This window comes from Limanda limanda, chromosome 2 (genome assembly GCF_963576545.1).
Source record: "Limanda limanda chromosome 2, fLimLim1.1, whole genome shotgun sequence".
NCBI lineage: Eukaryota > Metazoa > Chordata > Actinopteri > Pleuronectiformes > Pleuronectidae > Limanda > Limanda limanda.
In genome coordinates, this window is record NC_083637.1 from 28,070,670 (window position 1) to 28,096,168 (window position 25,499).

General features: G+C 40.2%; 2 protein-coding genes across 5 annotated transcripts in view; both read left to right on the plus strand.

Moving 5' to 3' along the window:
* Positions 1–1,756: 1,756 nt before the first annotated feature.
* LOC133028397 (myeloid-associated differentiation marker homolog) lies at positions 1,757–3,263 on the plus strand. The gene has a single exon (XM_061095594.1). The coding sequence runs from the start codon at positions 1,971–1,973 to the stop codon at positions 2,871–2,873; it is 903 nt and encodes a 300-aa protein (XP_060951577.1). The 5' UTR covers positions 1,757–1,970; the 3' UTR covers positions 2,874–3,263.
* Positions 3,264–4,383: 1,120 nt separating this feature from the next.
* Positions 4,384–25,499, plus strand: part of LOC132997132 (testis-expressed protein 2-like) — a 29,733-nt gene continuing 8,617 nt past the window's right edge. The window contains exons 1-7 of one of the 4 annotated variants that reach the window (XM_061067423.1): positions 4,384–4,663; positions 5,506–5,553; positions 20,633–22,208; positions 23,300–23,500; positions 23,833–24,157; positions 24,372–24,610; positions 25,137–25,298. In XM_061067423.1, coding sequence (XP_060923406.1) covers positions 20,658–22,208; positions 23,300–23,500; positions 23,833–24,157; positions 24,372–24,610; positions 25,137–25,298 — 2,478 coding nt within the window. In that variant the 5' untranslated portion in view covers positions 4,384–4,663; positions 5,506–5,553; positions 20,633–20,657. Of the gene's footprint in view, positions 4,664–5,462; positions 5,554–20,632; positions 22,209–23,299; positions 23,501–23,832; positions 24,158–24,371; positions 24,611–25,136; positions 25,299–25,499 lie in introns of all 4 variants that reach the window. The other 3 variants (XM_061067421.1, XM_061067420.1, XM_061067422.1) reach the window with 3 other exon arrangements.

Genomic DNA, 25,499 nt, shown 5'->3' on the forward strand with positions numbered 1-25,499 from the left:
GGTCTGGTAAACAATTTTTTTGTCATTTCCACACCTTGCACTTTGACAAACTCCTTGGGCATTCATCTGTTTGGCTTCAAATTTATGTCAGTCTACCTATAATATTTTGATAATGCTAAATGGCCATTGTAAGTTTTCATTGAATAGTAGCTTTGTGGCATGGCTTGGAATTTCCATGTGTTTTTGTTTTTTTTATGAGAATTTAAGTGCACTACTACTGGCCTGTACATGCAGGTCATATCTGTATTAAACTTCAGTTGTCTGATAAACCTTGCGGCTTTAACATATCGACATGAAAATATTCAGTCTTAATCTTAACGGCATCTCATGGCAACAGGAAACAACTGCTATAACACTTAGATAACCACTCAGTAGGCTGACCACATCCACTTCAAATTTGGTAAATGTAATTTAAATTTTCAGTTTATGTTCAGAAACATTACATTTGGTCCAAATGAATAAATTAAATGGATCTCCATTTATTTCACTGTGACATATTCAAAGGAACCTGTTTCGTAATGTACTACTAGCTGAACTACAGAAAAGATCAGATTAGACTTTAAATGCAGATTAACACAAACCCCTGACACACAACTCACAGCCATGAGCCTGCAACGACAGTCAACCTCTGTTTACCAGCGCTCATCTGTCTAGTGGAGTGTGTCTTCTCCCTTCTATGAAAACCCAAGTTCTTTTAACTTGAGCTGTGCGACACAAGGGAATTGATGCATCCACCGTCTATTTATAACACAGAGAGCAGGTGTGCTGATACACAGAGGCAAAGTGATTGGCTGGAATCCGTAGAAGACTCTTTGTGCTTGTGTAAATACACATGCACACCAACAGATATACTTTATACTCACATCTACCACATATAAACATGCAAGCACAAAAACATACACACATTTCTTATTAATTGGAAACATTTTAGACGGATACATGCACACTCATATGCATTTGAGACTAAAGTAGTCACACGCAAGAACATTGAACAAAATAAAAACAGCTCTCCACAGGCACCAACATAGACAAACAATTATTTCCCATTTAAGAATCTCAAATTAGCAGTAGACAGTGGAAACAAGATGCTTTTTTAGTCCCCATCAAGTAAGAGCAGATCTGCACCCACCAATAGATCCTCTTAGCAACACTTCACTTACTAGATTTGCAGCACTAACAAATCAACTGATCATATCCTACACATATGCACCTTGTCAACAACTAGAACTATAGGACCTATGACCATATTTAATGCCCTCAAGATTCAAGATTCAAGAGTTTATTGTCATATGCACAATTACATTAAGCAGTTGCTGGCAATGGATTTCTTGGGTCACAGGCTCTCCTAGCAGTGCCCAGAATATTACAAGCAAACAGAAAAAATTAGAATAAATCATATATAAAATAGGATATAAAAGTAATACAAATAAAAAAGAAATATATATATATATTTATACTTATACACCTAAAGGAGGTGAGTTTAAGTCATGAACTGTTTGTGATGGCCCTAAACTGTTGCAGTTTATTACTTTAGAGAAAAGGGAACAAAACATTTTATGAGAATCAAGTGGGAGACAGATAGCTTTGTTGGCATTTGTTTTTTAATGTGGTCATTTGCACCTACCTCCAGTAAGACTGAAAGTACTGCAACCTCAAACAGGAAGTAGGCGAGACCTATTTTAACAGCAGCAGGGCTCCAATATATATATGTGAAGAGTTACTATGTTGAGGTTGTACTTTGCAAGTGGAAAAGGATGGAGCATTGGTGAACAGAATAGAAAGGACGTGGTTTTTTTTCTTTTTAAGATTTGTCTGAGGTGTTTTTTTTCCGTGGACTCTACTGGACTAGTCTTTAGAACTTTTTAAACCACAAGGATAAAAAAACATCCATCGGAGTGGAGACTGCGGGATTATTTGACAAATCTGATGCTATCTCACCACGCAGGTACTGTTGGTTCAACTCTGTGACGATGCCGGTGATTATACTTGAGACCAAAGACTTCACCAGTCCACTTTTTTTGGTGCGGACATGGGCAGTCTTATCCAGCTGTACCACCTTCAGCCTCGTGTCCTCGCTTGAACATGTGGAACTAAACAATGGAACTCTCTGCCAAGACCCCAACCCATTCAGGATCTTCTGCATGTTTACCTGGTGCTTTTATTTCACCCTCACTCTCCTCATTCACATCCTCAGCGTCATCCAGTTCCACAACCTCATCCCAGTTTCCTGGAAAAACCTGACTGTGACGGTGGCCTTGTCAGGCGCACTGATGTCCCTTAGTGCTTCTATACTTTTCCCGTGGATCGTCATGGATCACCATAATGCGTCGCCGCGCTCTGTGGCAGCGTCTGTGGTTTCCTGTCTCACCTTCCTGGCCTACTCTTCAGAGTCCTACATTCTTCGCACCCAAGCCCAAGAACAAAGAGGCTACATGGGCAGCATGCCTGGTCTCCTCAAGATATTCCAGCTTTGGGGAGGCTGTCAGATGATTGTCCTGCTTGTGCAGGTGGTCTGTGTGCTGCCTTCTTCGGAACACAATTGGCAGCTGTGGGTTACCAGCATAACATATGCCATCTGTGTCCTTACCTGTTTTGCCACTGTGGTTGTAATTTTAGGTGACTGTGCTGGGCGATGTCTCCTGCCCTTTGACAAATGTATGACTGGCTTCAATCTGACTGGGGTGCTGTTCTACATGCTGGCCACAGTGATTTGTTTTACTGACATCCTGCACCTGAGAGAAAAAGGAAGAAATCCAGGCAAAGGTGTTCAGCTGGTTATAATGGAAACAGTTGTTGCCAGTGTTACACTCTTAGCCTACACTGTTGACTTTGCCTTTTCCATTAAACTACTGTGTCACAGGGGTCATACTTGAAATAACTCATCACATTAAATGCACTGTATGTGACATTGATTATGTATAGTCTTGGGATTTTGGGTGAGGTTATCATGTGTTTACGAATATATAAAGTATATTTGAAGAGATGATTTTGCTCTTAAAAGTTGCTGTGTAAATACTCTGTCTGACTTGTAAGACAATACAAGTTGTTTATATTTTAGGCTTAAAGACAAAGAGATTTATATATCTGACCAGCTGTATGACATTTATACATGATTTAGCTATGACTCACATGCTCAGGAACCACTAAACCTGGGTAATTTGACAGGTGCACTGACTCATAAGCATAATTATGAGGTGTTTGAACTTCTGTGGCAGCTGAAAAGCAGTTATCAATGATAAACATGAATTTACAAACTGTGAGCCTATGACAAATAATTGAATTTATACTAAAGTGAATAAAACTGAAGTGAAAAGTATTTCGTTTTTTAAAAGTGTATTATTGATACAAATTTGTCATATCACTGAAAGATTATGGATCAGACAATGATTATAAATCAGTATTACATTAGCTTTTTTGGAACAGTTCCTAATCATTATCAAAAGATGGCAACACTCTTATTAACAGATTTATTTCAATCACAAGATAAAATTTACTGCTAAGAGCATAATTAATATTTTCCTACTCTGAAACCAGAATTAATTGTTTTTTAACCAAATATATCATATCAAGCTTTCATGTATACCACGGATAACAATTACCTTCACGTGTAAGAAGATTAAAATGTCTTTATTTTCATAATATTTTTCACTCATACATTTGCAAAGCAAACTTGTTTGATAAAGGGCTCATTACCTCTATAAGATTTGAGCTGCTTTAAATGAATACGCATCACACCAATTAACCTAAACATTATGAGATCAATTACTAAAAAAAAGGAAACCAGAGAGGAAAAAGGGAAAAAAGAACGGAACGGATAAATTGATATGTATATATATAAATGTTTATATATACATGAATGTACCGAACAAAATAGCAATTTAATTTAATATGTTTGTGTAAATTTTTTGGTTAGCAAGGCAAGCTTAATTGAAAAAAGGCTCATAACCTGTATCAGATCTGAGCTGCTGTGAATTTGTGAATACGTATATATCCAATTTTTATTATATTTTATCTATATTGTTTGTTTTTTTTGCAAGGCAGGCATGCTTGAAAGGTGGTGGGGGTCATTATTTGTTTAAGGGTTTCACTACCTCTATTGGATTTGAGTTGGTGTTGAGAATGTGCATCGCATCATTGAACCTACACATTGTCAGATCAAATTTTATTTACTCTAATATGTTTGTCAGTTTTTTAAATGGGGCTCATTCGCTTTATCACATTTCAGCGGCTGTGCACAAACACGACCTAACCCCCTGGTACCGTCGGCGTTTCCTGAGTAGATACGGAAAAACGTGCTGTGCAACATTACATTCACATATTTCCATTTGACAGTGTTCGCCCTCTCCACATCTGCCTCGTCTGCTCCATCTGCTCTAGGCACGTTCAGCAGCTGTGCGGAAAAATAGATTGGCCTGGCTCGACTTGCAGGGACCGCACGGGCTCTGTTTCGATTGCTCCGGCCTGGGCAGACTCCAGCCTTGTGTCTTTAAGGAACTGGCTCGTCCGTTGTCAACAGGCTGCGCGCGGACACGAGCCGTCGAAACTAGTCGGAACGTGGAAGTGACTCGAGACGTGAACGTGTCGAGAGAACGTCAACTCGCTTCGGAAGTTCTGTATTTGCTCGTCGGTTCCAGACTTACAGGGAAACCCCTGCTGGCACACGGTAAGCTACCCCTGTCCCCCTTTTCTGAAGCAGTTTGGTGGAATGACCTCGTCCAGCTTAGACTTTAATAACTACATCTGCGATTCAATTTATTGCAAGCGAGTTTCTCTAATCTTGAAGTTGTGTGTGTTCGTGTTAATATGTAGTCATGGTTAAGCTGATGAATGCTAAAAAAAAGTGTCTGTGTTAACGTCGTTAGCTTGTTATCCCACTGGCATCACAAGACAGGCTGGTTTCACTGGTCGCTTTTCCCCTTAAACTTGACAAGTCTCTGTTCAGACTGCGTTAGCTGGCCAATAAGTCGATTTAACAACACCCATGTAATCTACAGCTGAAATCACTTAGTTTGCTTTTTGGTCTTTACAACCACTAGACACAAACACTACCATTGTAACTACTTAATCGCCAAGGAGAAACTCCACTCCCTTTTTACTGTTAGTCCACACGTTTAAGTACATTTGCATCCGTAATGATTCCTCTCTCTCTCTCTCTCTCTCTCTCTCTCTCTCTCTCTCTCTCTCTCTCTCTCTCTCTCTCTCTCTCTCTCTCTCTCTCTCTCTCTCTCTCTCTCTCTCTCTCTCTCTCTCTCTCTCTCTCTCTCTCTCTCTCTCTCTCTCTCTCTCTCTCTCTCTCTCTCTCTCTCTCTCTCTCTCTCTCTCTCTCTCTCTCTCTCTCTCTCTCTCTCTCTCTCTCTCTCTCTCTCTCTCTCTCTCTCTCTCTCTCTCTCTCTCTCTCTCTCTCTCTCTCTCTCTCTCTCTCTCTCTCTCTCTCTCTCTCTCTCTGATGATGTGTTCCTTAGAAGCCCCCTGAGCACCATGGCCATGTGAAACTTGACTCTTCAGAAGCAGATGCGAGTCCCAGGCTGGATTGAATGGCAGTGAGGATCCAAGGTAAGCACTTTACCAGTACATCTGAACTCATTATCGATCCCTGGGCTGCGAATGACCTCAGTCAGGGCAAAGTCCAGATAGACAGGGAGAGAGGAAAGGGCCGACATGGCTCAGGAGAATGATGATGACAAATGAAAGTCAAAAAGGCTTTGATCAAATCAAAGGGAAGCTTTATCCTTTTGTATTAGACTGTACAGCAAGTTGTACTCTTAAAAAAAAAACCAGAGAGACATGCCCAAGATACCATGGGAAACAACAGGTTTGGCATCTTTGTCAGTGACCTGGAGGGATGTAGGTGCTCAAGATACCTGCCCTCCAGGTGACTAACTGTCATGTTGATATGTCCCAGAACTTGAGGCCTTGAGCAAATATAGAGACTTGTTGTTTATTGAAACATTTTACCAATTAAGGGTTAAAGTCGCAGTGTGTATTTAGTGGCATAAAGTGGTGAAGTTGCATGTGGCAGCTGAACACCCCTCACCCTCCCCTTCCAAACATGAGAGAAAACCTGTGGTAGCCTTCAGCTGTCATTAAGACTTAAAGGGTGTTTAGGTTGTCCAGTGTGGGCTACTACCAGAAACATGGTGGCCTCCATATAGAGGACCCCCCCCATTCTAGGGTAAATAAAACTACAATTTGTATAATTTAGATGAAACACTCTTGAAAAAATCACTAGGATTATTGTATATAAAATTTCTGTCAATAGATCCCTATCACCTAAATCTTACACACTGGACCTTTAAGGACAGAGGATATCGCACCTGGTTAAGCCCTGTAAGACAAATTGTGAATATTGGTATACAAGTAAAATTGGATGATTGATTGACTACAGCTTACCCGTGAAGTGTGAGACATATACTGTAAAACTGATAACAAATATCGGGAATGAAAAATTCAGTGTTTATATATGGTTGTCTATCGACTCTCCAGCAATGTATTTCACAATGAAGTTAGTCAATTACCCTGAATATGCTGTTTAGCTCCTCACCATTTCCCCCTCCGCTGTGATATGTCATCTACTACATGTGCTGCGAGTATTGTAAATAATGGATTTGGAGGACATCCTATGTGACAGTCTCAATGCATCTTTCTCTGCGTTATCTTCTTTTAAAAAAGGTTACATTTTGCTGCATATCAGAGGACATGTGCTAATTACAATCGGTTATAGAATATTTTGGGCTGTTAAAGTCAACTAAGTGATGCGTCAGTTGTGTTCCAGCAGCAAAGGTGTTTTTCAGGTTTCTTTGCACACAATACCTCAAGGTATATTTTAAATGAATATAACTGTCATTCTCGGTGCAACATTGCCATTCAAAATGACGCCTCGAATGAAACCAGCTTCTAGCTCTTTTTACCCAGTGTTTTTTTTTCTTTTTTTTTCAGTTTTCACTTTTGACATGTATCTGTTGCTCATCAGATAATGGTTGAAGTCCAGCTTTCTACAGCTGCTGCCCTCAGGAATGCATATTCTGAGTTGATTGTTTTGGGCCCATGAACAGGCTTAGATATCTTTGCATGAAGCTCCTTTTATAATTTAAAAAGCATGCTGCATAGACTACTTACTTTTTACGACAGGGAAAATGAGGATAAAGGACATAATTAGACTTTGCGGTGTTCAGCTTTTGTTTGCTTTTCAGAGCAACATTTAGGTCTGTAATGAATTGTAGATATTCAGAGAGACATGAAAGTGCAACACTGGGTCTAAATTTGAAAGTTGGCTTGTACACTGTCACCATGTAGGCTGCAATGTAATCGATACATTATTTTAGCTATTCAGCAAATTCTCTAGTTTTGTTAGTATTTAACTATTGCAAGGAATCCTTAGCTAGTGTTCTAGACTTGGTTTCGCACATATGAAATGTTTGGTCTCTTGTGACACATAAATGTAGAACATTGCTTTGAACATCAGTTTGACCTATTTGTCTATTTTGACATTTTTGCCATATTTGCCCGGTATACATCAAAACCAATCATTTTGAATGTGTGTTTGTGGATATAAACTAGGAATTTGATTTTTAAAAGGTGACATTAAATCTACAAAGATAATGTTGGACTAAGAACAAATTACATGAGGGGACTAAAACCAAGAATTACCAGCCTACTAAGAACAATAGTCTTTGTATCCAAAGCCTGATAGAACATGCCTACATGCACTTGATTGGATGATATACTTACTTATAATGATCAACACAAAATAAATAGGTGCATTTTTGAAGTCATCAATGATTGTACATGAGACCTTTTTCAATATTTATACTTGATTTGACCTAACTTTTCTATTTTTTCCATTAAATAATAATACCTTAATCAGAACCTGATTAGTATCAAAAAGCATTGGATTAGGTGGACACTTAGGGTCGTATGAGCTGAATTAGTCATAGGAAGAAAAACTACAAAAATTAGCTGAGAGAAAATGTGTGTTGGGCATGATGCTGCTCTTTTCTGTGATTTTAGTAATGGTTACTGGACAATGCATAAATATTGCTGATGAATGTCAGGTTGACTTGACATCTGTCACTGATAAGACACACCAGCAGTGCACTGTGTGTGCTAAGCTGCCATGTTCGGAGGCGTGAGTGAGCGCGCGAGTTAGGTTTCATTTTGTTTTTGAGAATAGAAAGCATAAAAAACAGGATTCTCACACCTGTGAGAGGCAGAAGGAGGCTTAGGGTTTGAGCAGCAGGTGTGGTGAAGGGAGATGTCACACTTCAGCAGCACAGCCAACAGCATATCAAAATGTTTTGGAGGTGATCGGGCCTCTATTCGCTGTCTGTGAAAGTGTGTTTAAAAATAAATGTGTGCCTAGTTCTCTGCTAAATGTTAACCTTTAATGTGAATGAATGTCACCTTTTGCATCGCTTAAAATACTAATAGTTCATCTCTCACTTTTAGACAAGGAACGTGTGCAACTAATTCTCTGCGTAGGATTGCCTGACACCCCTGTTGACTGTACACCTGTTCATAGCATTGACTCATTTTGTGGCTTTCCAAGTTCACACCAGGTCTGACCTATTTTTATGCAACCAAAATGTTCTTGTTTTGCAAAAGCTCAGACCAGCTGACATGCAATCAGTGTTACATATATGTTATTAAGTGTGGTCTTTTGGCTGCTCCCCATATTTAATTTGGAATAGATTATTTATTTATTTAAATATATGGAAGCATGTAAAAGTGTTCTTAAAAATTGAGAATAGATGATTGTTATTGATATGATAACTGCATAACGTACAAAATGGCCCATTACAATGCAGTGCAATAAGTCCCTATTTTACAGTTAATTTCAGTTTAGTCTGCGAATGAGTCTTGATCTGAGAAAAGAAGACTTGTAGCTATTGCTCAAGTATTGAACAATATTTTTCACTGACAGCCATTTTCCCCCTCCAATCAAGTCCTATAACATTAGGAGCTTTCGGGCATTTCTAGTTCAGATTGTTTTCTGTCTTATTCTACTCTATTTGGTTTTTGACTCCTACATTGGTCAGTTTTCAGGCCCTACTCAAGGTGTATTTTGATTAAACGTAGCACAAAACTAGCCTCCTCTTCAAATATGAACTCCGGTAACATGGCTTTGAATGATTAGTGCCTTGCTTCAGGGCTCAGCGCTCTGTTGTTAGTCAGCCATTCTACCAGGCTCTCTCTAGTTTACTTGCATACTGTTTGATTAAGAAAATTATTTTCTCTTGTTGAAATGGTGGAAATGATAGATAGGTATATCTGTCTATTGACAGTGGCCCAGCTTGACATACAGTAGTTAGTGGTCTTAACAGCAAAGTGCAAAGATGTTAAGCCCAGCCTACTGTGAGATGGGTGTGTGCTTGAGGAGGCAACTTAGGTTTTATCAGAGCAATGTCCAGAGCTTTGTTAAACATGTGATCTTGCCAGAATTCCTCGTGCGGGTGTGTCTTTGTTCATTACATATACACCTTTTTGGAGATCTTGAAAGATAACCGTAATCACTAAGAGACTATTAGTGCACATAGCAGTGTAACATATACACAATCAAGGCATGTGTATTTGTTCAACTGGTGAACAATGCTTGAACTGACTATATGACCTCTTTTACACCAAATCCAGTGGATATAGGCTGATTTCTGTTAAATGCTTGTAAATCTACTAAAAAAAGAAAGGGACTAATTTCCCATTGGGAGTTTGGCTTTGTGTGTTTTTCCCTGTGTTGCGTCATGTTTAACATCACAAAAACTGAAGCGCTCTCTCACTTCACTGTCTTGCCATTAATTTAAAAATACATGTTTACTGCAAAGTAATTCAACCCAATGGTAAATGCCAATTGTATCCATTCCCATTGCAGACAAGGCCAGATGTTAGTGGGTGATTTGACCATTGGGGAAGGCGCTTAACAAGACAAGTTGAATACACTAGTTAAAATGTTGTAAAATAGCTGAGAATGAGGCCAACCCCCTTCACAGGTGCCAGCAGACGTCAATGTTTGTAACAGGTAGGTGCTGCTTCCTCACTGCTCTAATCGCTGAAATAATGACCATTACTGAATCATCAGCAGAATATGTTAGCCTGCCAGCCAGCAGTGTCTCCAGGCCTGTTTCAGGTGCTGTCTCCATTGTGCACTGGCAGTACCGTTCACCCCGCCACTGTCATAATAATCACTTGTTCACAGAGGAGGGAGACAGAGATGAGGTGGGAACTGAAAAGATGTATAAATATAGCCTGGCTATAAATATTACTTCAGAGTTTCTCACTTGAAATGGAGACATTCACAAAGTGGCAGCACATTCACAAGCAGCTTTCTGTGTGAGAGAAAAAAATTATGGAAAGGAAATCTAGATATCTGAGCATCAGTGCCTTCATTTTTCTGTAATAAATGTAATCCCAGAAGACGAGTGCATCTTTCTTTTAATAGATTAAAGCCACCGCATTCTAATTTCAAGCACACATTCACCATGCTCTACAGATTAGTCTGCAATACAGTGATATAACACAGACCATTTCAGTCTCCCATGAGCTGCTCTCACACTTGATTACAATGAAGCCTTTTGTCATTACAGTTTGGCTCAGAAATGCTTTACCCAATTCCTCTCACTTTGTCTAGTAATTATAATACTATGAGTACAATTACTGCATTCCAGAGTTATTGTTAAGTTACCATTTGGCTAATTGTTGACCAGGAATGCACAGTTATTGCGAGAATTGAGAAACTCTGAGCTAATTTATTTTCTCCAACATTTTACATTTTAACACCTAATGAAATTCATAATAAAACCTCTCAGTACTGATCAATATGTTTATCCAACTATTAATTCAATGTGCGGCTCTGACTGTAATTTATAATTGATAAAACTTGTATGACCTGGTGAAGCAGCTTCTCATCAGTGTTTCAGAGGCCTACTGTTGGAAATCTTTTGAGTGGCAAGACAAATTAAATTACAGATAAGGATGCCAGGTGGTGAATGGCAAATCCACAGCTCCAGTTATAGTGAGAAAAAATCCCCTCCAGGCTGATTCTGCTGGGACTTAGACAATAACACTGGACGAATGTTTCATTGGCATTGTGTGTTTGCCATTATGTGTAGAAACTAATGAATATAATATGTTAACCTTTGCCAAGAAGTGGTAACTATTTAGGGAAACAGAAAAACCTTTGTGAAAGTAGAGCAGGAAGCTAGTTTCCTGGGTTCGACCAGAATAGGCGATCTGGGCTGGGCAGATGGCTGCCCCAAATGGCCTGAGCCATTCATGTCACTACTGTGGTCTGGCATGCTGCACCAGTCATATGTTCTCATGATGTTTTTGTCTTTTCGAATACTTAATTTGACTGGTAGTGTTCTTTTGGAACATATTTTGAACATTTCTATAACTTAATCAGTTTTCTCAGAAGTTTAAACCAAGGACTTTCAAGGTATTTCGAAAAGAGCACGAGAGCTTCTGTTTAGCTTGTCTGCAAGACGATTACATGGATGACCTCTTGAAGTCAGTAAAAGCAGTGATCTTAACTCTACTTTGTTTTTCTAAAAAGAGCCTTAACTCTTACAGGAAGGACTTCAAATGGATGCAAGCTTTTCCCTAACAGTAAATTAAGAGAGGCTTAGTTAACTTACTTTGTCCATTTCAGACATGAACTCTGGAGAATGTCCACACAAAAAAAAATCTATGTCTCTGACATTTGCATTCTCACATACAACCCCTCCGGAGAATACCAGGAGATTATCCAGCGTTTCTACTAGTAGGCTGGCAGGAGAAATTCTTAAAAGATTATCCAGAGTTTACTGCATGTCAGAAAAAAAGCTTTTGATTACAAGAGTATAAACTAACGACAAAAATGGTAAATACAGGTCAAGTAATGGATAAAGGATGTGTCTCCTGTGGGAGTCTGTGTTGAGGCTGACACTGAGTGAGTGTTACAGAAGGAGAGAGGCAGAGCGAGGCTCTGTGTCACAGTTTTGCCGCTATTTTAGCCAAGCAGTTCATTTGGAAATAATGAGGGCCTATTGACGAGGTTAATCAGTTAAGTGAGCATCAACTTCTGATTCATTGAGCTGACATGGTTGGTGATCGGCTGAACAGAGTGCTAAGTGTTTTCAGAAACACAAGGCTCTTTTATGTTCTTGGCGTTACAAGCAGGAGTGTATTGTATGCGTAGTTGTTGTGTAGAGCCAGGGTCACAGGGCTTTAAAGCCTACTGTTATAGTGTCTCCCTCTGTTTTTCTTCTTGTTTATCTCCTCGTATGATTTTACTTTCTTGTCTCAGTGGACGCCGTGTCACATGCTCTCCATGAGCAAGCATGTTTTCACTGTTGTGATCTGCAACAGCTGAGCCACAGCTGACAAAAATTGAGCACTTCAGCTTTTCTGATGACCTTTTTAAAAAGAAGTGAAAGCTCATAAGCCTATATGAATTCACACTTAAAACCAATAGGCCAACCTTTTGGACAGTATGTCACTTTTAAAAAGCCTTATCTAATGTGAGTTGCCTGCAAGAGTTTATTGCGTTTTGCTTCTTTTTTTTCCATCCATTATTGCAGCATGAGGTGGCTGATGCGCTGTCATGGGTCAGAAATTCGTATCTCAAAATAATTTAGGCTGGATATTTTTATTGACGTCATATTTTTGCAAATTATACACTGCACATTGGTTTATTGGGTTTAATGGGCCCAAGTGTCATGAGAGACATTCATGTATTTGTGACTGTAAAATTTGAATTTGAGATAAAAGAAGCATCATGAAAAGAGCCTTGAGATTGTAACCGCCATGATAATGAGAGGCATGAGTAAAGCGAATGCTGGATTTTGTAAATTATCTAATGAATAAAAGTGTTACCTTGTGGTGACCTTACAACAGCAATAACATTATCATGATCTGCCAGTTCACTGTATTATTCTTATGTCGCTGGCAAAGTGTGCTCCATTTGGCAGAGAAAGGCTGGGAGACAGTTGATTACCCCCAATGATCTCATCGGCTAACACTTCAGTCTGCGCCTGTTGCACCAGTTTGTCAGCATTCTAGAAAACAGCTTCACGTCTCTTGGCCTGCTATTGTTTATTTGTCCCAGAACCTGAAATCTGAAAGGACTCTGAGAAACCTATCTACCAGCTTACCAGCCTCTTAGTCAGGCACGCACTCACACACACACAAACACTCTCACACACACACACTCTCACACACACAGGTCTCTAATTGCGTTAGCCACATCCAGCATGACCAAATTGCACTACTCAATTGTCTACTCTGTATATATTTCCACTGAAACAAAGACAGAGGGATTGTTGCTGTATAAGAAACTTGACAATATTTTTCACTCCAGATCTGCATCCAGATTCTTGCTTTCTGTTTTGTTGTCATCCAACTTGAAATCCAAAATGAGGCTTAATGTCTTACAATGATGAGACAGGCTTTTTCTCCAGACATGTGTTCAATAATGTTAAGCTTTCATTTCTCCTATCTCAAATTTTACAATACAATTTTTTTCTCTCTGCGCAGTTGTGTATCTGTAAATTGTCTTTACCTTTGGCGAGTTACTGTTTTCTACTGTGATGTTGGATGGGGCATTAATGTCGCAAAGTCATTAGAAAAACTGTCAATGTACCCACAGGGAAAGCCATTACTACTACAAACAAACTGTGGGACTTCTTATCCCTTCCTAGGCAACATGGTTCAGGGATAGTGGTCTGGGATTTCATTGTGCGATCCACAGGGGAATGTGCGTTGCATATTTTAGTTTTTTTATGCCTGTCTTTTTTGAAATAATTTTCTCTTGTAGTTTAATATCTGCCCCTTAGCATGCATCACCTTAATGCTACTGATGTCATCTGAAACAGTAGTGTTTGACATTTGAGACACTCTGAGTGGGTTGGCACGTGGTGGTGTATTGGCAGAAAATAATGGGAAGGATGACTTGCAAAAATATCCTCTGCATGCAATCCCTGGGCTGCAAATACAGGAAACAGGCAATTGAGATATTTTAGACCAACATGAATTTAGATGATGGAGACAAGAATGTTGAGAGATATAATAGTCAATCTATTGTTAGTTATATTTGATTATTTTAATATTTACCCAGTGAAACAAGGAATAAGAAAAGATTTTCAATCTCTATGCAGACAAACGTCTAGAATACCAAAATATACATGATCATTTTCTATGCGAGTAATCTGTAAAGGCGGGTGGTGTTCATCAGTTTGTATGTCTTTTTCAGTCTTTTCCTTTCGTCATATAACAGATATTCGCTCAACATTTCTGTGTGTTTCCTATTCCTCATTCTAATACAAAACCCTTACAAAATGACATGTAGTCTTAAATTATGACTATTGTAGTATATTTTTACTTTATTTTTCTTAATTGTCCCAAAATCTTTTTTTCTCATATTATTACGATACCATCAGGGTTTATGACCTCACCTGCAGCAGCCAGTCACCAGGGAGCCATCACGATGCTTTGGCTTTCTGGGAGCTGTCTCGTCATCCATCTTCAGTCAGTCACCTGACTTGTCTCTTTCCTGACCTGTTAAGAGGAAGAGTCGAAGTATCAGTATGACACATGACAGGATATGAGGGCGAATTTCTTTCCTTCCCGACATTAACATCTCATGTGTGGTTTTAAACGGGCTGAGAAGGTGCAATTTTGTGGTGAGGAGTAGGTGATCCCAGTGTGGTACGTTGAGTCATGCCATTTAAACAACTGTGGTTATTTAGGCAGTCTAACACAAGGTTTCTCTGACAGTATTATGATGCATATTCTAAGAAAATATGAGATAAAAGATAGAATCCTCCAAAAACAGCTCCTCTACAAAGGATTTCTCAATCTGAACTTTGTTCAACACTCATACCATTTCCTCAAACGATGGCTACTGAAATATTAGTTAGCCTATCCCTTTTATTCATTTTCATTGCACTATATAACACACGTCTGTCTGAAGAACTTCTGTATTTTTTTATAATTTTTTTATGTCCTCTGCAAGTTTGATATTTAATTTTTACATACTACCGCAGGGCTCTAGATTAACTTTTTACATCTGTTGCATCGGTGCACCTGACTTTTTTATTTAGGTGCACCAGCACATTAAAATAGATTACAGATATAAAAATATCCTAAATAAAGGGTTAGTCATTTAGTTTGGGTGGTTAGGGTAATTGGCTCGGGAATGCATTATGCCAATGTGTGTCCTCACTAAGATAGAAGAACAAGTGTGTGTGTGCGCGTGTCTCATGAATTATGGAGTGAATCAAAAACAGTAAATTTCAGGACTGTTTGGGTCCTAATAACTTGTGATGAGTGTTGGTGTTTATTGTTAACATATTGTGAGCGCAGGTCAGCAGGAGTGTGGAGGGAGGACACCCAGACAAGAGACTCTGACAAGCTACAAACCAATGCTTCTGCTCTAATCACGAATCTGCAGTGCTGGTTGTTTTGTGTTAGCGAGTAGCATTAAACATTTTCAATTTGGGGTTTCAAAACTACAGTATTCAAACTAATAAGACAGTTCAGGCTGCAGAGATTCTTTGATTAATAAGAAATAGGGTTCTTCTGTGTGTTCTGAAACTTGTTTTGTTGAGTGGACTACAGATCCGTAAATAATACTGAGAGAACAAAGGTCAGCAGAATAGGTCAGTCTGCTCTCAAAGCGACTCATTAGTACAGGGATCACTGTCGGGAAGACAAATAGGCTTGCTGGTCCAGACCCTGCTTTGGGGTTAAATGTTATAACAACAAGCTGCAGTCTACAATGTCATATAGATTTTTTTTTCATTTTATTGATATTGTGGTATCAACACTCACAATAATAATGCTAAATTCATCTTATCCTTATTTTCTCCTCTTCTATTTCTAATGCAAATAGGTAACTAATTAGAAATAATTGTTAAGTAAGTGCTTGTGCTTTATTTGCCTGGTATAGTAACATAAGCTGTTTTCAGACATGAAGTCCGGAAAGTGTTCGCACATTTGCGTCCAGACTTTTTCAGGGGTGGCTTTCACGAAATGCAGTAGTCAATCCTCTGGTCGGACACGTTGACAACAACACAGAAATTGCTAGTGTTCAGGTGTGGGGTGGGGCAGCATGCAGGGGGCAGGACGTAACATGTAAATTCCGCTGTGGATATCATGTGTCTTTGTTTACAGCCCATCAACACCAGGGAATGCCCTTATCACCAAAAGCTCTGGAGTCTTGTAATCTTTACATCTCTACATCTTCTACAGTGTCTTCTACATGTGTCAAGTGTTAGAAACGTCATCCACATGCCCACTCACTTTTGGTAAACATCCTTCTGTGTTCTCCCAGCTATAGAGAGTTACAGCATGGATTTAAAAAGAGTGGCTTTTATAACACACCACTATAGCTTAGGTAGATGACAGATAAAACGAAGAACATTAAAAGGTTACCTGTGGAGTTTTCTGACCTGTAGTCGTGCTACGAAGCTGTTTTCCAATGACTGTACCAGTTTTGTTTAGCGCACAGGACATGCAAACAGTCCTGTCAGTGATTCACCAATTTAGTCCAGTTGTGAAGGTTTGAGATGAAATGCAGCTGCTCCCAACCTCCCATACAAATTTCTGATATGAGTACACAGATGATACCAGGAGTGGCTTTTTAATGAATTTATGCTGCACCTAGGTTGGACCCCTTATCAAGTTTTATGCTGAGACATTGTTGCAAAGCACCACACACATTTGATTGATACTTTCGTTAGAGGGATAGTTGTACCAAAAAATGCAAATGCACTAATAATCCACACACCAGTATGCTGATGGAGAGGTGGGTGATGTGTTTGAGTCCACAGAACACTTGCCCTGGCAAGCCCTTACATTCAAATTCGACTCCAAACATCATCATTTACACTGTGTTTGAAGCCCAAAAGTCTTCTGATATCTTCCTCGGAGGCGCCTTCACATACGCACAGACACAGAAAAAAACCGCACACACGCTCACATCGCTACCTGCACTAGCTTTGCTACTGGTACTGGACTTTAAGTCTAATAACATGGTGTAAATGACGCCGTTTCAAGTCAAATATGAATGTCGGGGCTTGCGGACACTAAGAAGGGTCTGAAGAAGGGGTCACCCTGCCTGCAAAACTGTTTACCCCTGAGAGTGTTTTGTGGACTCCACCCCGCCATCAGCATAGCGGTGTGTCGATAATGAGTGCAGATTTTTCTGTGAACTATCCCTTTAAGTTGACCGTGTCTTCTCAAAGCACCAGCATGTCCTTTCACAGATCATTTGAACACTAGAGCCTAACTCAGCCATGTATCGCTGCTCAGTTAATTTGTGTAGACATCTTCAATGTGTGTAATAGCTCTGTGAGTCTCCTCTCTTTACCAGTGTTTGCTGCTTGACACAGCAGAAGAGAGGTGTGAGTAAATCCCTAATGAGCGAACAACATTGAGGCTGGATTGCTACTGTAATTAGATCTCTTCATCATCAATAGCAGGATGTCCTTCCTCACCGTCGTGTAAGTCTGCTCCGGGGACACAAGAACAACACAGAGAACATCACTGACAGTGTGTACATGCACTCTTATGGATAGCCAAGTAGATGTTTCCCAGCGCTATTAGTATTTTCCATTTCCATCGTATGTAATTGGGAAATAGAAACAGCTTTCAAACCCTCACACACAAACATGCACATACTTCCCCACCTTATCACTAATCCTAACTGCTGTTGGCAAATACAGCTAGGTCCTTTTGAGTTTTGCATATTACAATGAAAACCATTTCAAACTGACAAGCCAGAAGAATGGTTTCATTGTGTTGCTGCTGACCGAAGGCAAGGGACAGAGGTGGCTGGCAGACTGCCTGGCTGGGTCGCCCTCACTTGTGACCCATGTGCCAGTGAGTGGACAAGTTGAGTCTGTATATGAGGGAGCCAGCTTGGCCTCATGCCACCTCTGTTGCTGGACAAAGCACATGGATGACAGTGCCAAATGTCAACCAGACATTATCATTATTCTATTTTCACTACTTGAGGATTTCACATTTGTGCAAAAAGAAGCTATAAATCTATTAGGTTGTATTGCCAGATATGCCCAGGCCTTCCTTTCCATCATAACAGTGATCTGCTTTCCACAAGGTAGTACATAGCTGCCATAGATTCTATGCACCTACATTCTGAGATTTCTGAGTCGGAATGCTCACCCATGACCAACTTTGTAAAGTTGCATTACTTGGATTAAGCTAGTCTTTTTCAGTTTTCTGATAACCATATAACTGCCCTTTTCACTGAAATGCAATGGCAGATCCAGTTTAAAAAAAAATCAGGGGCCGTAATGGGGCCACAATTTACAAAGAGAGGCCAGTTAGATGACCAACATCAAAGCATAATTCCTCATTCTGTAAGGTGCACATTTAAGTAATTCTTTGTTTTACAGTTAGCTCTTTAATTTTGAGCCAAGCCACACATCATTGAATATATTTTGAAAATTATTATTTGTTCAAGCAAATGTTGTCCTTCAAAAAAGCCTAGAAACAAATCTTACCAAATTGTCATATATTGACAGAAAGTGAGAAAGTGAGAGGACATTGGTACTTCATTCAGATTTCAACTGTGGGAAATTCCTCTCTGGCCCTCTCCTTGAATCCGCCCCTGCTGAAAGGAGAAACTAGCTTTGTGGTATGAAGCTATGAAGCTGTTGGATTAGTGAAACACTCATTAGTATGTAGAATAAACTCAGAGTGTACTTGCAAATTGTTGGTTGAGGTTAAGCTTGTACCGGCTAACTCTTATCAGCCAATTTGCCTGGTTGATGTATTTTTCGTCACTCAACAATCTGCAACATTATGCAATGTTCATTACAATCTCAGTTAATCTTTTTTGTCTCCGAACATCCACCCTTGAAGCCTGTGTGGTAAAAGGTGTTGAAAGTTTGAGTCAGGTGTCGGATGCTTATCGGCAAAGGTTTAGAGTAGGACTCATAGTCACAGACAAGACTGTTTTATCTGATTTAAATATTCACAATCTAGTATGCAAGAGCTTGCAGGTACAGATGCAGTGTTCACATTAGCAGCGTAAAGCCCTGTCCAAATGTCGGCGATGTCAGGTATGTGGTTTGTTTTTCGCAAGGAAGCTGTATTTTTCATACACCTTGTTAGGCTTAAATCTTTTTTAGATTATCTACCTTTGTCCTTGAATGCAGGCTCTGTAATTATGCTAAATATTTGCAAGTGTCAGCAGGTGGAGAGTGTGATTGGGGGTTCAGTGGATGTGTGTTTGTCAGTATCTATTGTGATTTAAGATGCCTGGTCATTGAGGAACTGAAGACTGATGCAACCAAACTGGTTGAGTGAAACAAAACTGCATTTATGAACACCCACACAATCACAAATGCAAATGTTTTTGGAAATATACACTGCTCAAAAGATTTAAGGGAACACTTTTCAACTTGAATAATTTGTTCATCAAGATCTGATATACATTGCAGTAACCAGAACAAAATGAGGTAACAATGGTCAATGGCAACCAAAATCATCAACCCATTTAGGGCTGGATTCAAAAGCAGACCAAAAATCAAAGTAAAAGCTGGACTACCTGTGCAACCTGTTAGGGTTGCAGGTACCGCCTCATGCTACCAGTATTGACAAGGACACTAGCAGAACACATAACTAGAAAAGAATCAGCTCAAAAGGATAAGGAGAGAACAATTGTCTATAGCCACCACATGCACAATCGTTCCCTTTTTTGGGGTTGTCTTGCTTTTGCCCCAAGTGTGACACTCCAAATTGTTACTGTGCTCCTTTTTTTTCTGGGTGGGATGTTGCAGACAACGTCGAGCTTCTTCTAAGAGAAATGGTTTTGCTTAGGAGCTTCATGGGGAAGGTATAGAGGTGTATACTGTCTTTGAGATCCCAGTTCCCCTGAGTGTAGGTGGTCAGACCAGCCGGTGGGATTTGCACATGAAGTGGAAGGAGATATGTCCTCTTCTTGGTTTCCCACCAGGGAATGCTACCACATTTGTTTGCTTTTTGAATTGTTCTTGCACTTAATGCTTGACAGACTCTCAGTCTTGTATTGTAAGTAAATGTTGTTTTTTATTAGCCACCAAATACTTATTTTTGCAGAACAAAAAACTATAGCCAGACATCTACTTACTAGAGCTTTCTTTAAAATCGTATGGTCCAAAAAGGTTGCATGCTGGATCCTTGCCTGTTGTGTAGTTTTTAAGTCACATTTCAGCACTTTAGAAACATATTTACATTGAATTTTTGCTTCTTGTTCAAATTTAGATAAAGGCAATATTTTTTCTTTCATGTGAAACAGCATTTGTGGTATCTTCAACTAATCATGTCACACCATGAAGAACAAACCACCTCACTCTTTGTCTCTCTCAGGCATACTTTGATATATTGTCTATTAATAGCTTTATCTATGAGCTAACAGTGGTAAAAAAAAATGCCCAGAATAATTTCTCTCTATTTCTTCAGAATTTCAAAACTGAGAGACATTCATTCAGTGATGAAGCAGCAAATCTGTACATTGAGAAACTAGAACCATATCTGGCATTTGGCCGTTTTACTTGTCGAGTCACTGAGTTATTATCAAAATAGTAGCCAATTATTTTTCTGCTAACTGAATTACTTAACAGATTAATTCAGTGTCACATCTTGTCCTTTTTTACAGACTGCGACTCAGTGGGAGTACTGCAATGACCAGTCGGCATCTTGGCCATGCAGAGAGCGTTAATTCCACAGACAAACAGCCACCTGCTGGGGCCCCCAAGCTCCATGTACAGAGATCACTGTCAAAGGACAACATCACAATCCACTTCTCAGCTTTTGGGAAGGAGGAGGAGGAGGAGGAGGAAGAAGAGCTGTACAGTACATCTGTGGCCACTACCTCAACCGTGCAGGATGCCTCAAATATCGTGACAGCCGTGGAAGCCAACGAGGAGATGTATGAAGGGGTGCTGATGGACTCTGCAGCCAAGGTTGCTGACATTCCTGAAACATCCAGACTTTCTCCCGTGTCGAGACATCACAATGTCAGTTCTCCCACACAATCTCCATCAAGGTGTATTGCTGAGCAGAAAAGCTTATTTTCCAGCTCCTCCCCCACTAAATCTTTGAGCTTTCCCTCAACTGAAAAACCTTTTTTCAGTTTGGTGAAGTCACTTTCCTCGGACGCCCCTGAGACTCATGACAGAGTCTCTTCTGTTCCTGCTACATCAGTGAAGCACAGGCATCTAATGAAGACTCTCGTCAAGTCTTTATCTACAGATACATCCCAGGACTCCTCCTCCTCTTCCTCATCCTACCGTCTTCCAGAATCCCGCCTTAACCTGCAACTTTTCAAGCAATTCACCCAGTCCCGGATGCCGTCTGCTACCGTGTCGTCAGCTGGTGACTCTAAAACTGCCCCTTCCTCTCCTTTGACCTCAACCGATAGCCGCAGCTTCTTCAATGTCTCAGATGTCGAGGCACGAATTGAAGACACTAAGCGTCGTTTCTCTGAAGTCATCTCAGAACCGCTCCAGCTGCTGAGTAAGATCATTGATGAAAAGAGCAGCAGCTTAGTTAGCGGCAGCATTTACCGGCCAAAGGGCCTCTCTGTCAGTGCCTCAGAACTCTCCAACATTACATCTATCAATGGTAACCTGGAGAGTAACAACAATAACTGCATCAAGGAGGAAGAAGGAGGCTGGGAGGAAGAGAGCTCCAACAGTGGGGCCTCTGGTCCACCTGAAGCCCTGGTTCTCTCCACTGTTGACAGTAAGAGCCCGAACACACCATCTTTACCTTCTATTTCATTGGAAAATTGTTCTATGTCTGCTCTTGCTAAACAGGAGGATGAGGACTTTTGCATCCTGCACAGTGAGGAATTTGAAACTTGTACTGACACAGAAGGAGATGGAGGTGATAGAAGTGATGATACTGGAACTGGAAGTCAAACTAAAGTGCTACTAAGTGGTAGTACCGAACTGTGCAGTGAAGAAGAGTCTGAAAGTATTGTTCCAGTACCTAGTGTCCCTCACTATACTCTCATAACCCTCACTGTACTGGTCTATGGGTACTTTGTGTTACCTCTGCCCACCTACATTGGAGGAATGCTTCTCGGGGTTGGGCTTGGATTTCTTTTAGCCATCGGTGTTGTGTGGCTAACGGGACCAAGACCTTCTGGTGGTTTTAGAAATTCCAGACACCATGGGAAACTTTGGAATCTGATCAGGTTGGAAATTAAGGAACCAGAAATCTACAAGGTCAGTTAATCTTTCCTCTGTTTTTAGTTTATTTCAGATTTTGGATTTATTCTGTCCTGCACTAGTAGCCTTTAGACCCTTAAAACTCTGTCTGGTTGATTACTTCTTTGAATTCTAAAGGATTAATATGTCAGGTCACCTGTTAAAAACAAAATAGGAAAACGAGTGCATGAGATCTGTTATGTACGCTATTTTTCAATGTACGACTAATTTGTTGTAATTCAAATTTGTTATTTTGTAACTCAATATACTTTTAGTGCATAAAACATGACAGACCAAAGCTAAGAAAAACCCCTGATGCATCACATATTTTAATATGTTAGTAAGATTTTTGTTAATACATTATAACTTGGAGCTAACCCTGGCTCTCACTTGGGGAGACTAGTCTATCACAGACCTATACATGCAGAGAGGACCATTCACACTGACTGTCACACATGTAAATGTAAGTCCACAATACCTGACAGTGCATCACCATACCATCCGGTGTTTTGTTTTTTTCTATTATGTAAAATTGTGAAAACACATTGTATGTGTTTATCATGCACAGTAGGTTAATCTTGTATCATTCGAGGCACTATCTGTGGGACGTCGTCAATAAAGACGTGCAATTTAAGATACAGATTTCCACAGTTTTCACACTGAAGTGTCAAATTGGCTAATAGGTTAGATGTGCATCCTTAATATAGCCCGATGAATTGAAAGCTCACTCACAGAAAGCAAATGACAACAAACTGTTTATGAGGTAACTTGAAAAGATGGCGGATACAAGGTACTCTCATCAGTGTGAGGTTCATAGAGAGAGACAAGTAACCTTTACCGTCAATGTAGAAACATGTCGTATGTGTGACAACACACTGTGATTAGATACTTACAGTGTCCTCATTTGCCAGGCACAGTGTTGGATTGCTTTCATCTTTCATATTGGTAGTTGTTCAAAAGTGCCCCTCTCTCAAAGGGCACAATAAATAAGAGCTGAATTTCTATAGAGAGAGGATCAATCAATATGTGCAAGCTTACTGTGACAGTTTCAGACATCAATCCTTGAAATGAAATCCAAAAAATGTAAATTCATTATGTCTTCCTTGCAGGGCTGGATGAATGAGATATCAAACTACGACCCAGAGACGTATCACGCCACACTGACCCACTCTGTCTTTGTCCGGTTGGAGGGCTCCATCATTCGTCTGTCTAAGCCCAACCACAACATTCCCCGCCGTGCTGCACACAATGAGCCAAAACCCGATGTCAACTACATCAGTCAGAAGATATATGACGTTACCAACAGCAAGGTATGCTGTCACCCTACTGTTTTCTGACTTGTTAATACAAAAATAATTATATACAGTGCATCTATAAAGCTTTAAGATCTTTACTTACATGTGTCCCTTATCTCTTAGTTACTTGTTAGTGTTGGATGTCAACTGTAATTGAGCTGATACATGTTTTAATGATTCTGCTTTTATCCAAAGCGACTTACAATAACTATATTGCGTCCTTATTTCAGTAATAATGTAAATGCCATTCACCTAACAATGTATACCTTAGCTGATGGAACGGTTTGTGAAAAACCTCAGTAAAAAGATTGGAAAACAAATATCATGATATACTTTTTACCCCCCAGGTATACCTAATGCCTCTGAGCCTGGCCAGGAAGCGTGTGTGGAACAAAAAATACCCTATCTGTATCCAGCTTGCTAAACAGGATGACTTCATGTCAAAGGCCGAGGGGTGGGATGCCGATGAGGGCACAAGCATAAGAGACAGAGGAGAGGGCAGTGGAGGACCACAGGAGCGAGGCTCTCCATCTTCATCCAGTAGAGACCTGACCCTTTACTTGTTTGCAAGGACTGGAAGGGAGAAGGAGGAGTGGTTCCAGCGGTTCCTCTCAGGTTCTAAGCTCAAGGCAGACTTGAAGAAATCCCCCAGTGTTGCAGGGAGTAAAAGTGGTGAGAAAGCAGAAGTTTGTGTCCACAAACCCTCTCCTGCTGTTGTAGAGTTTTCTTATTTTTGTTTTTTTCATGGCTACAATTGTCAAAATGTCTTTTTTCTAATGATAGAAAAGTGGCACCACCAAACTAAAGCTTAGGTATTTTAAAAATCGTAAAAGTGAGAATGAAGCATCTGATCTCACATCTTTTTCACGTTTTCTGTGGCTCACAGGTCAGAGCTCTCACAGCCGGAGCAGCAGCCGCAGCAGTCTGGATGAGGTTCTTATTTCTCAACTAAGGCCAAAGGACTCCTCGGTCCCCACAACAGCAGCAGGTAGTGCCAAAACCAAGCCGCTGTTGGACTACAGTGTCTATATGGCCAGTTTACTGCCAGAACAGGTGACAGTCAGCCCTACAACTGCCAGCCCTCCTGTACTGAGTCCTCAGAGCAGCCCTGGAGCTGACAAAAAGGTAGCACTTTCTCATCCCCCATTTACACTATTAACATTTTTTAATCATTTTGCAGTTTTAGGCTTCATCATTACTTCTACATTTTCTTTTGAAAACATATCAGTTTAGATACATCTCCTTACATGCATAGAAAACAACATTTTATTTGAGCAATCTGTCATATGATATGCGTTTCAGGTACGTTAGTATGGATGGGATACAACTGATGTAGTACTAAAATTCTTGTGTGGGCAGACATCATTTAGCTTGAAAACACAGTTTTCAGGGTGTCCTATAGTTCACCTGGTAGAGCTGCTGCCCCATCAAGGGTATGCCTCAACCGTAGCGGCCAGGGTTCGTATACGACCCGCAGCCCTTGTCTTCTCCGAAAACATAGTAGTATGGATTAGCCTCACTGTTTTACAAGTTGTGTATTTGAAAACAAGGGATACTGAGAGTGAAAAGGGTAGGGTTATTGTATTGTAGTGGGTTTATATGTCGGCACAGACCCTCTGATGTTTTGTCATTTTGCCTGCTGTGTCTTTAGCTTCAGAACAGCACTTCAGCTCAGGTGCAGCCCAGAGGGGAGGAGGAGGCTGTTGCCTGGGTGAATGCTGCTCTTGGTCGGGTCTTCTGGGACTTTCTGAACGAACCTTACTGGGCTGAACTGGTCTCCAAGAAGATTCAGATGAAGCTCAGCAAGATACGGGTGAGTGGAGCAAGGACCATAACAAACCCTCCTGTTAGAACAGTTGATAGTTGACAATTTGAGTGGAAAGTAGAGAAGAAGTAGAGATGTAGTTATGTTCACCTTCCAGCTGAAAACATGTGTCCAGGCACAGACAGAGAATACATACACACACACACAGAACACACACACTGTCTTCAACAATGCATATAAGCATTGTTG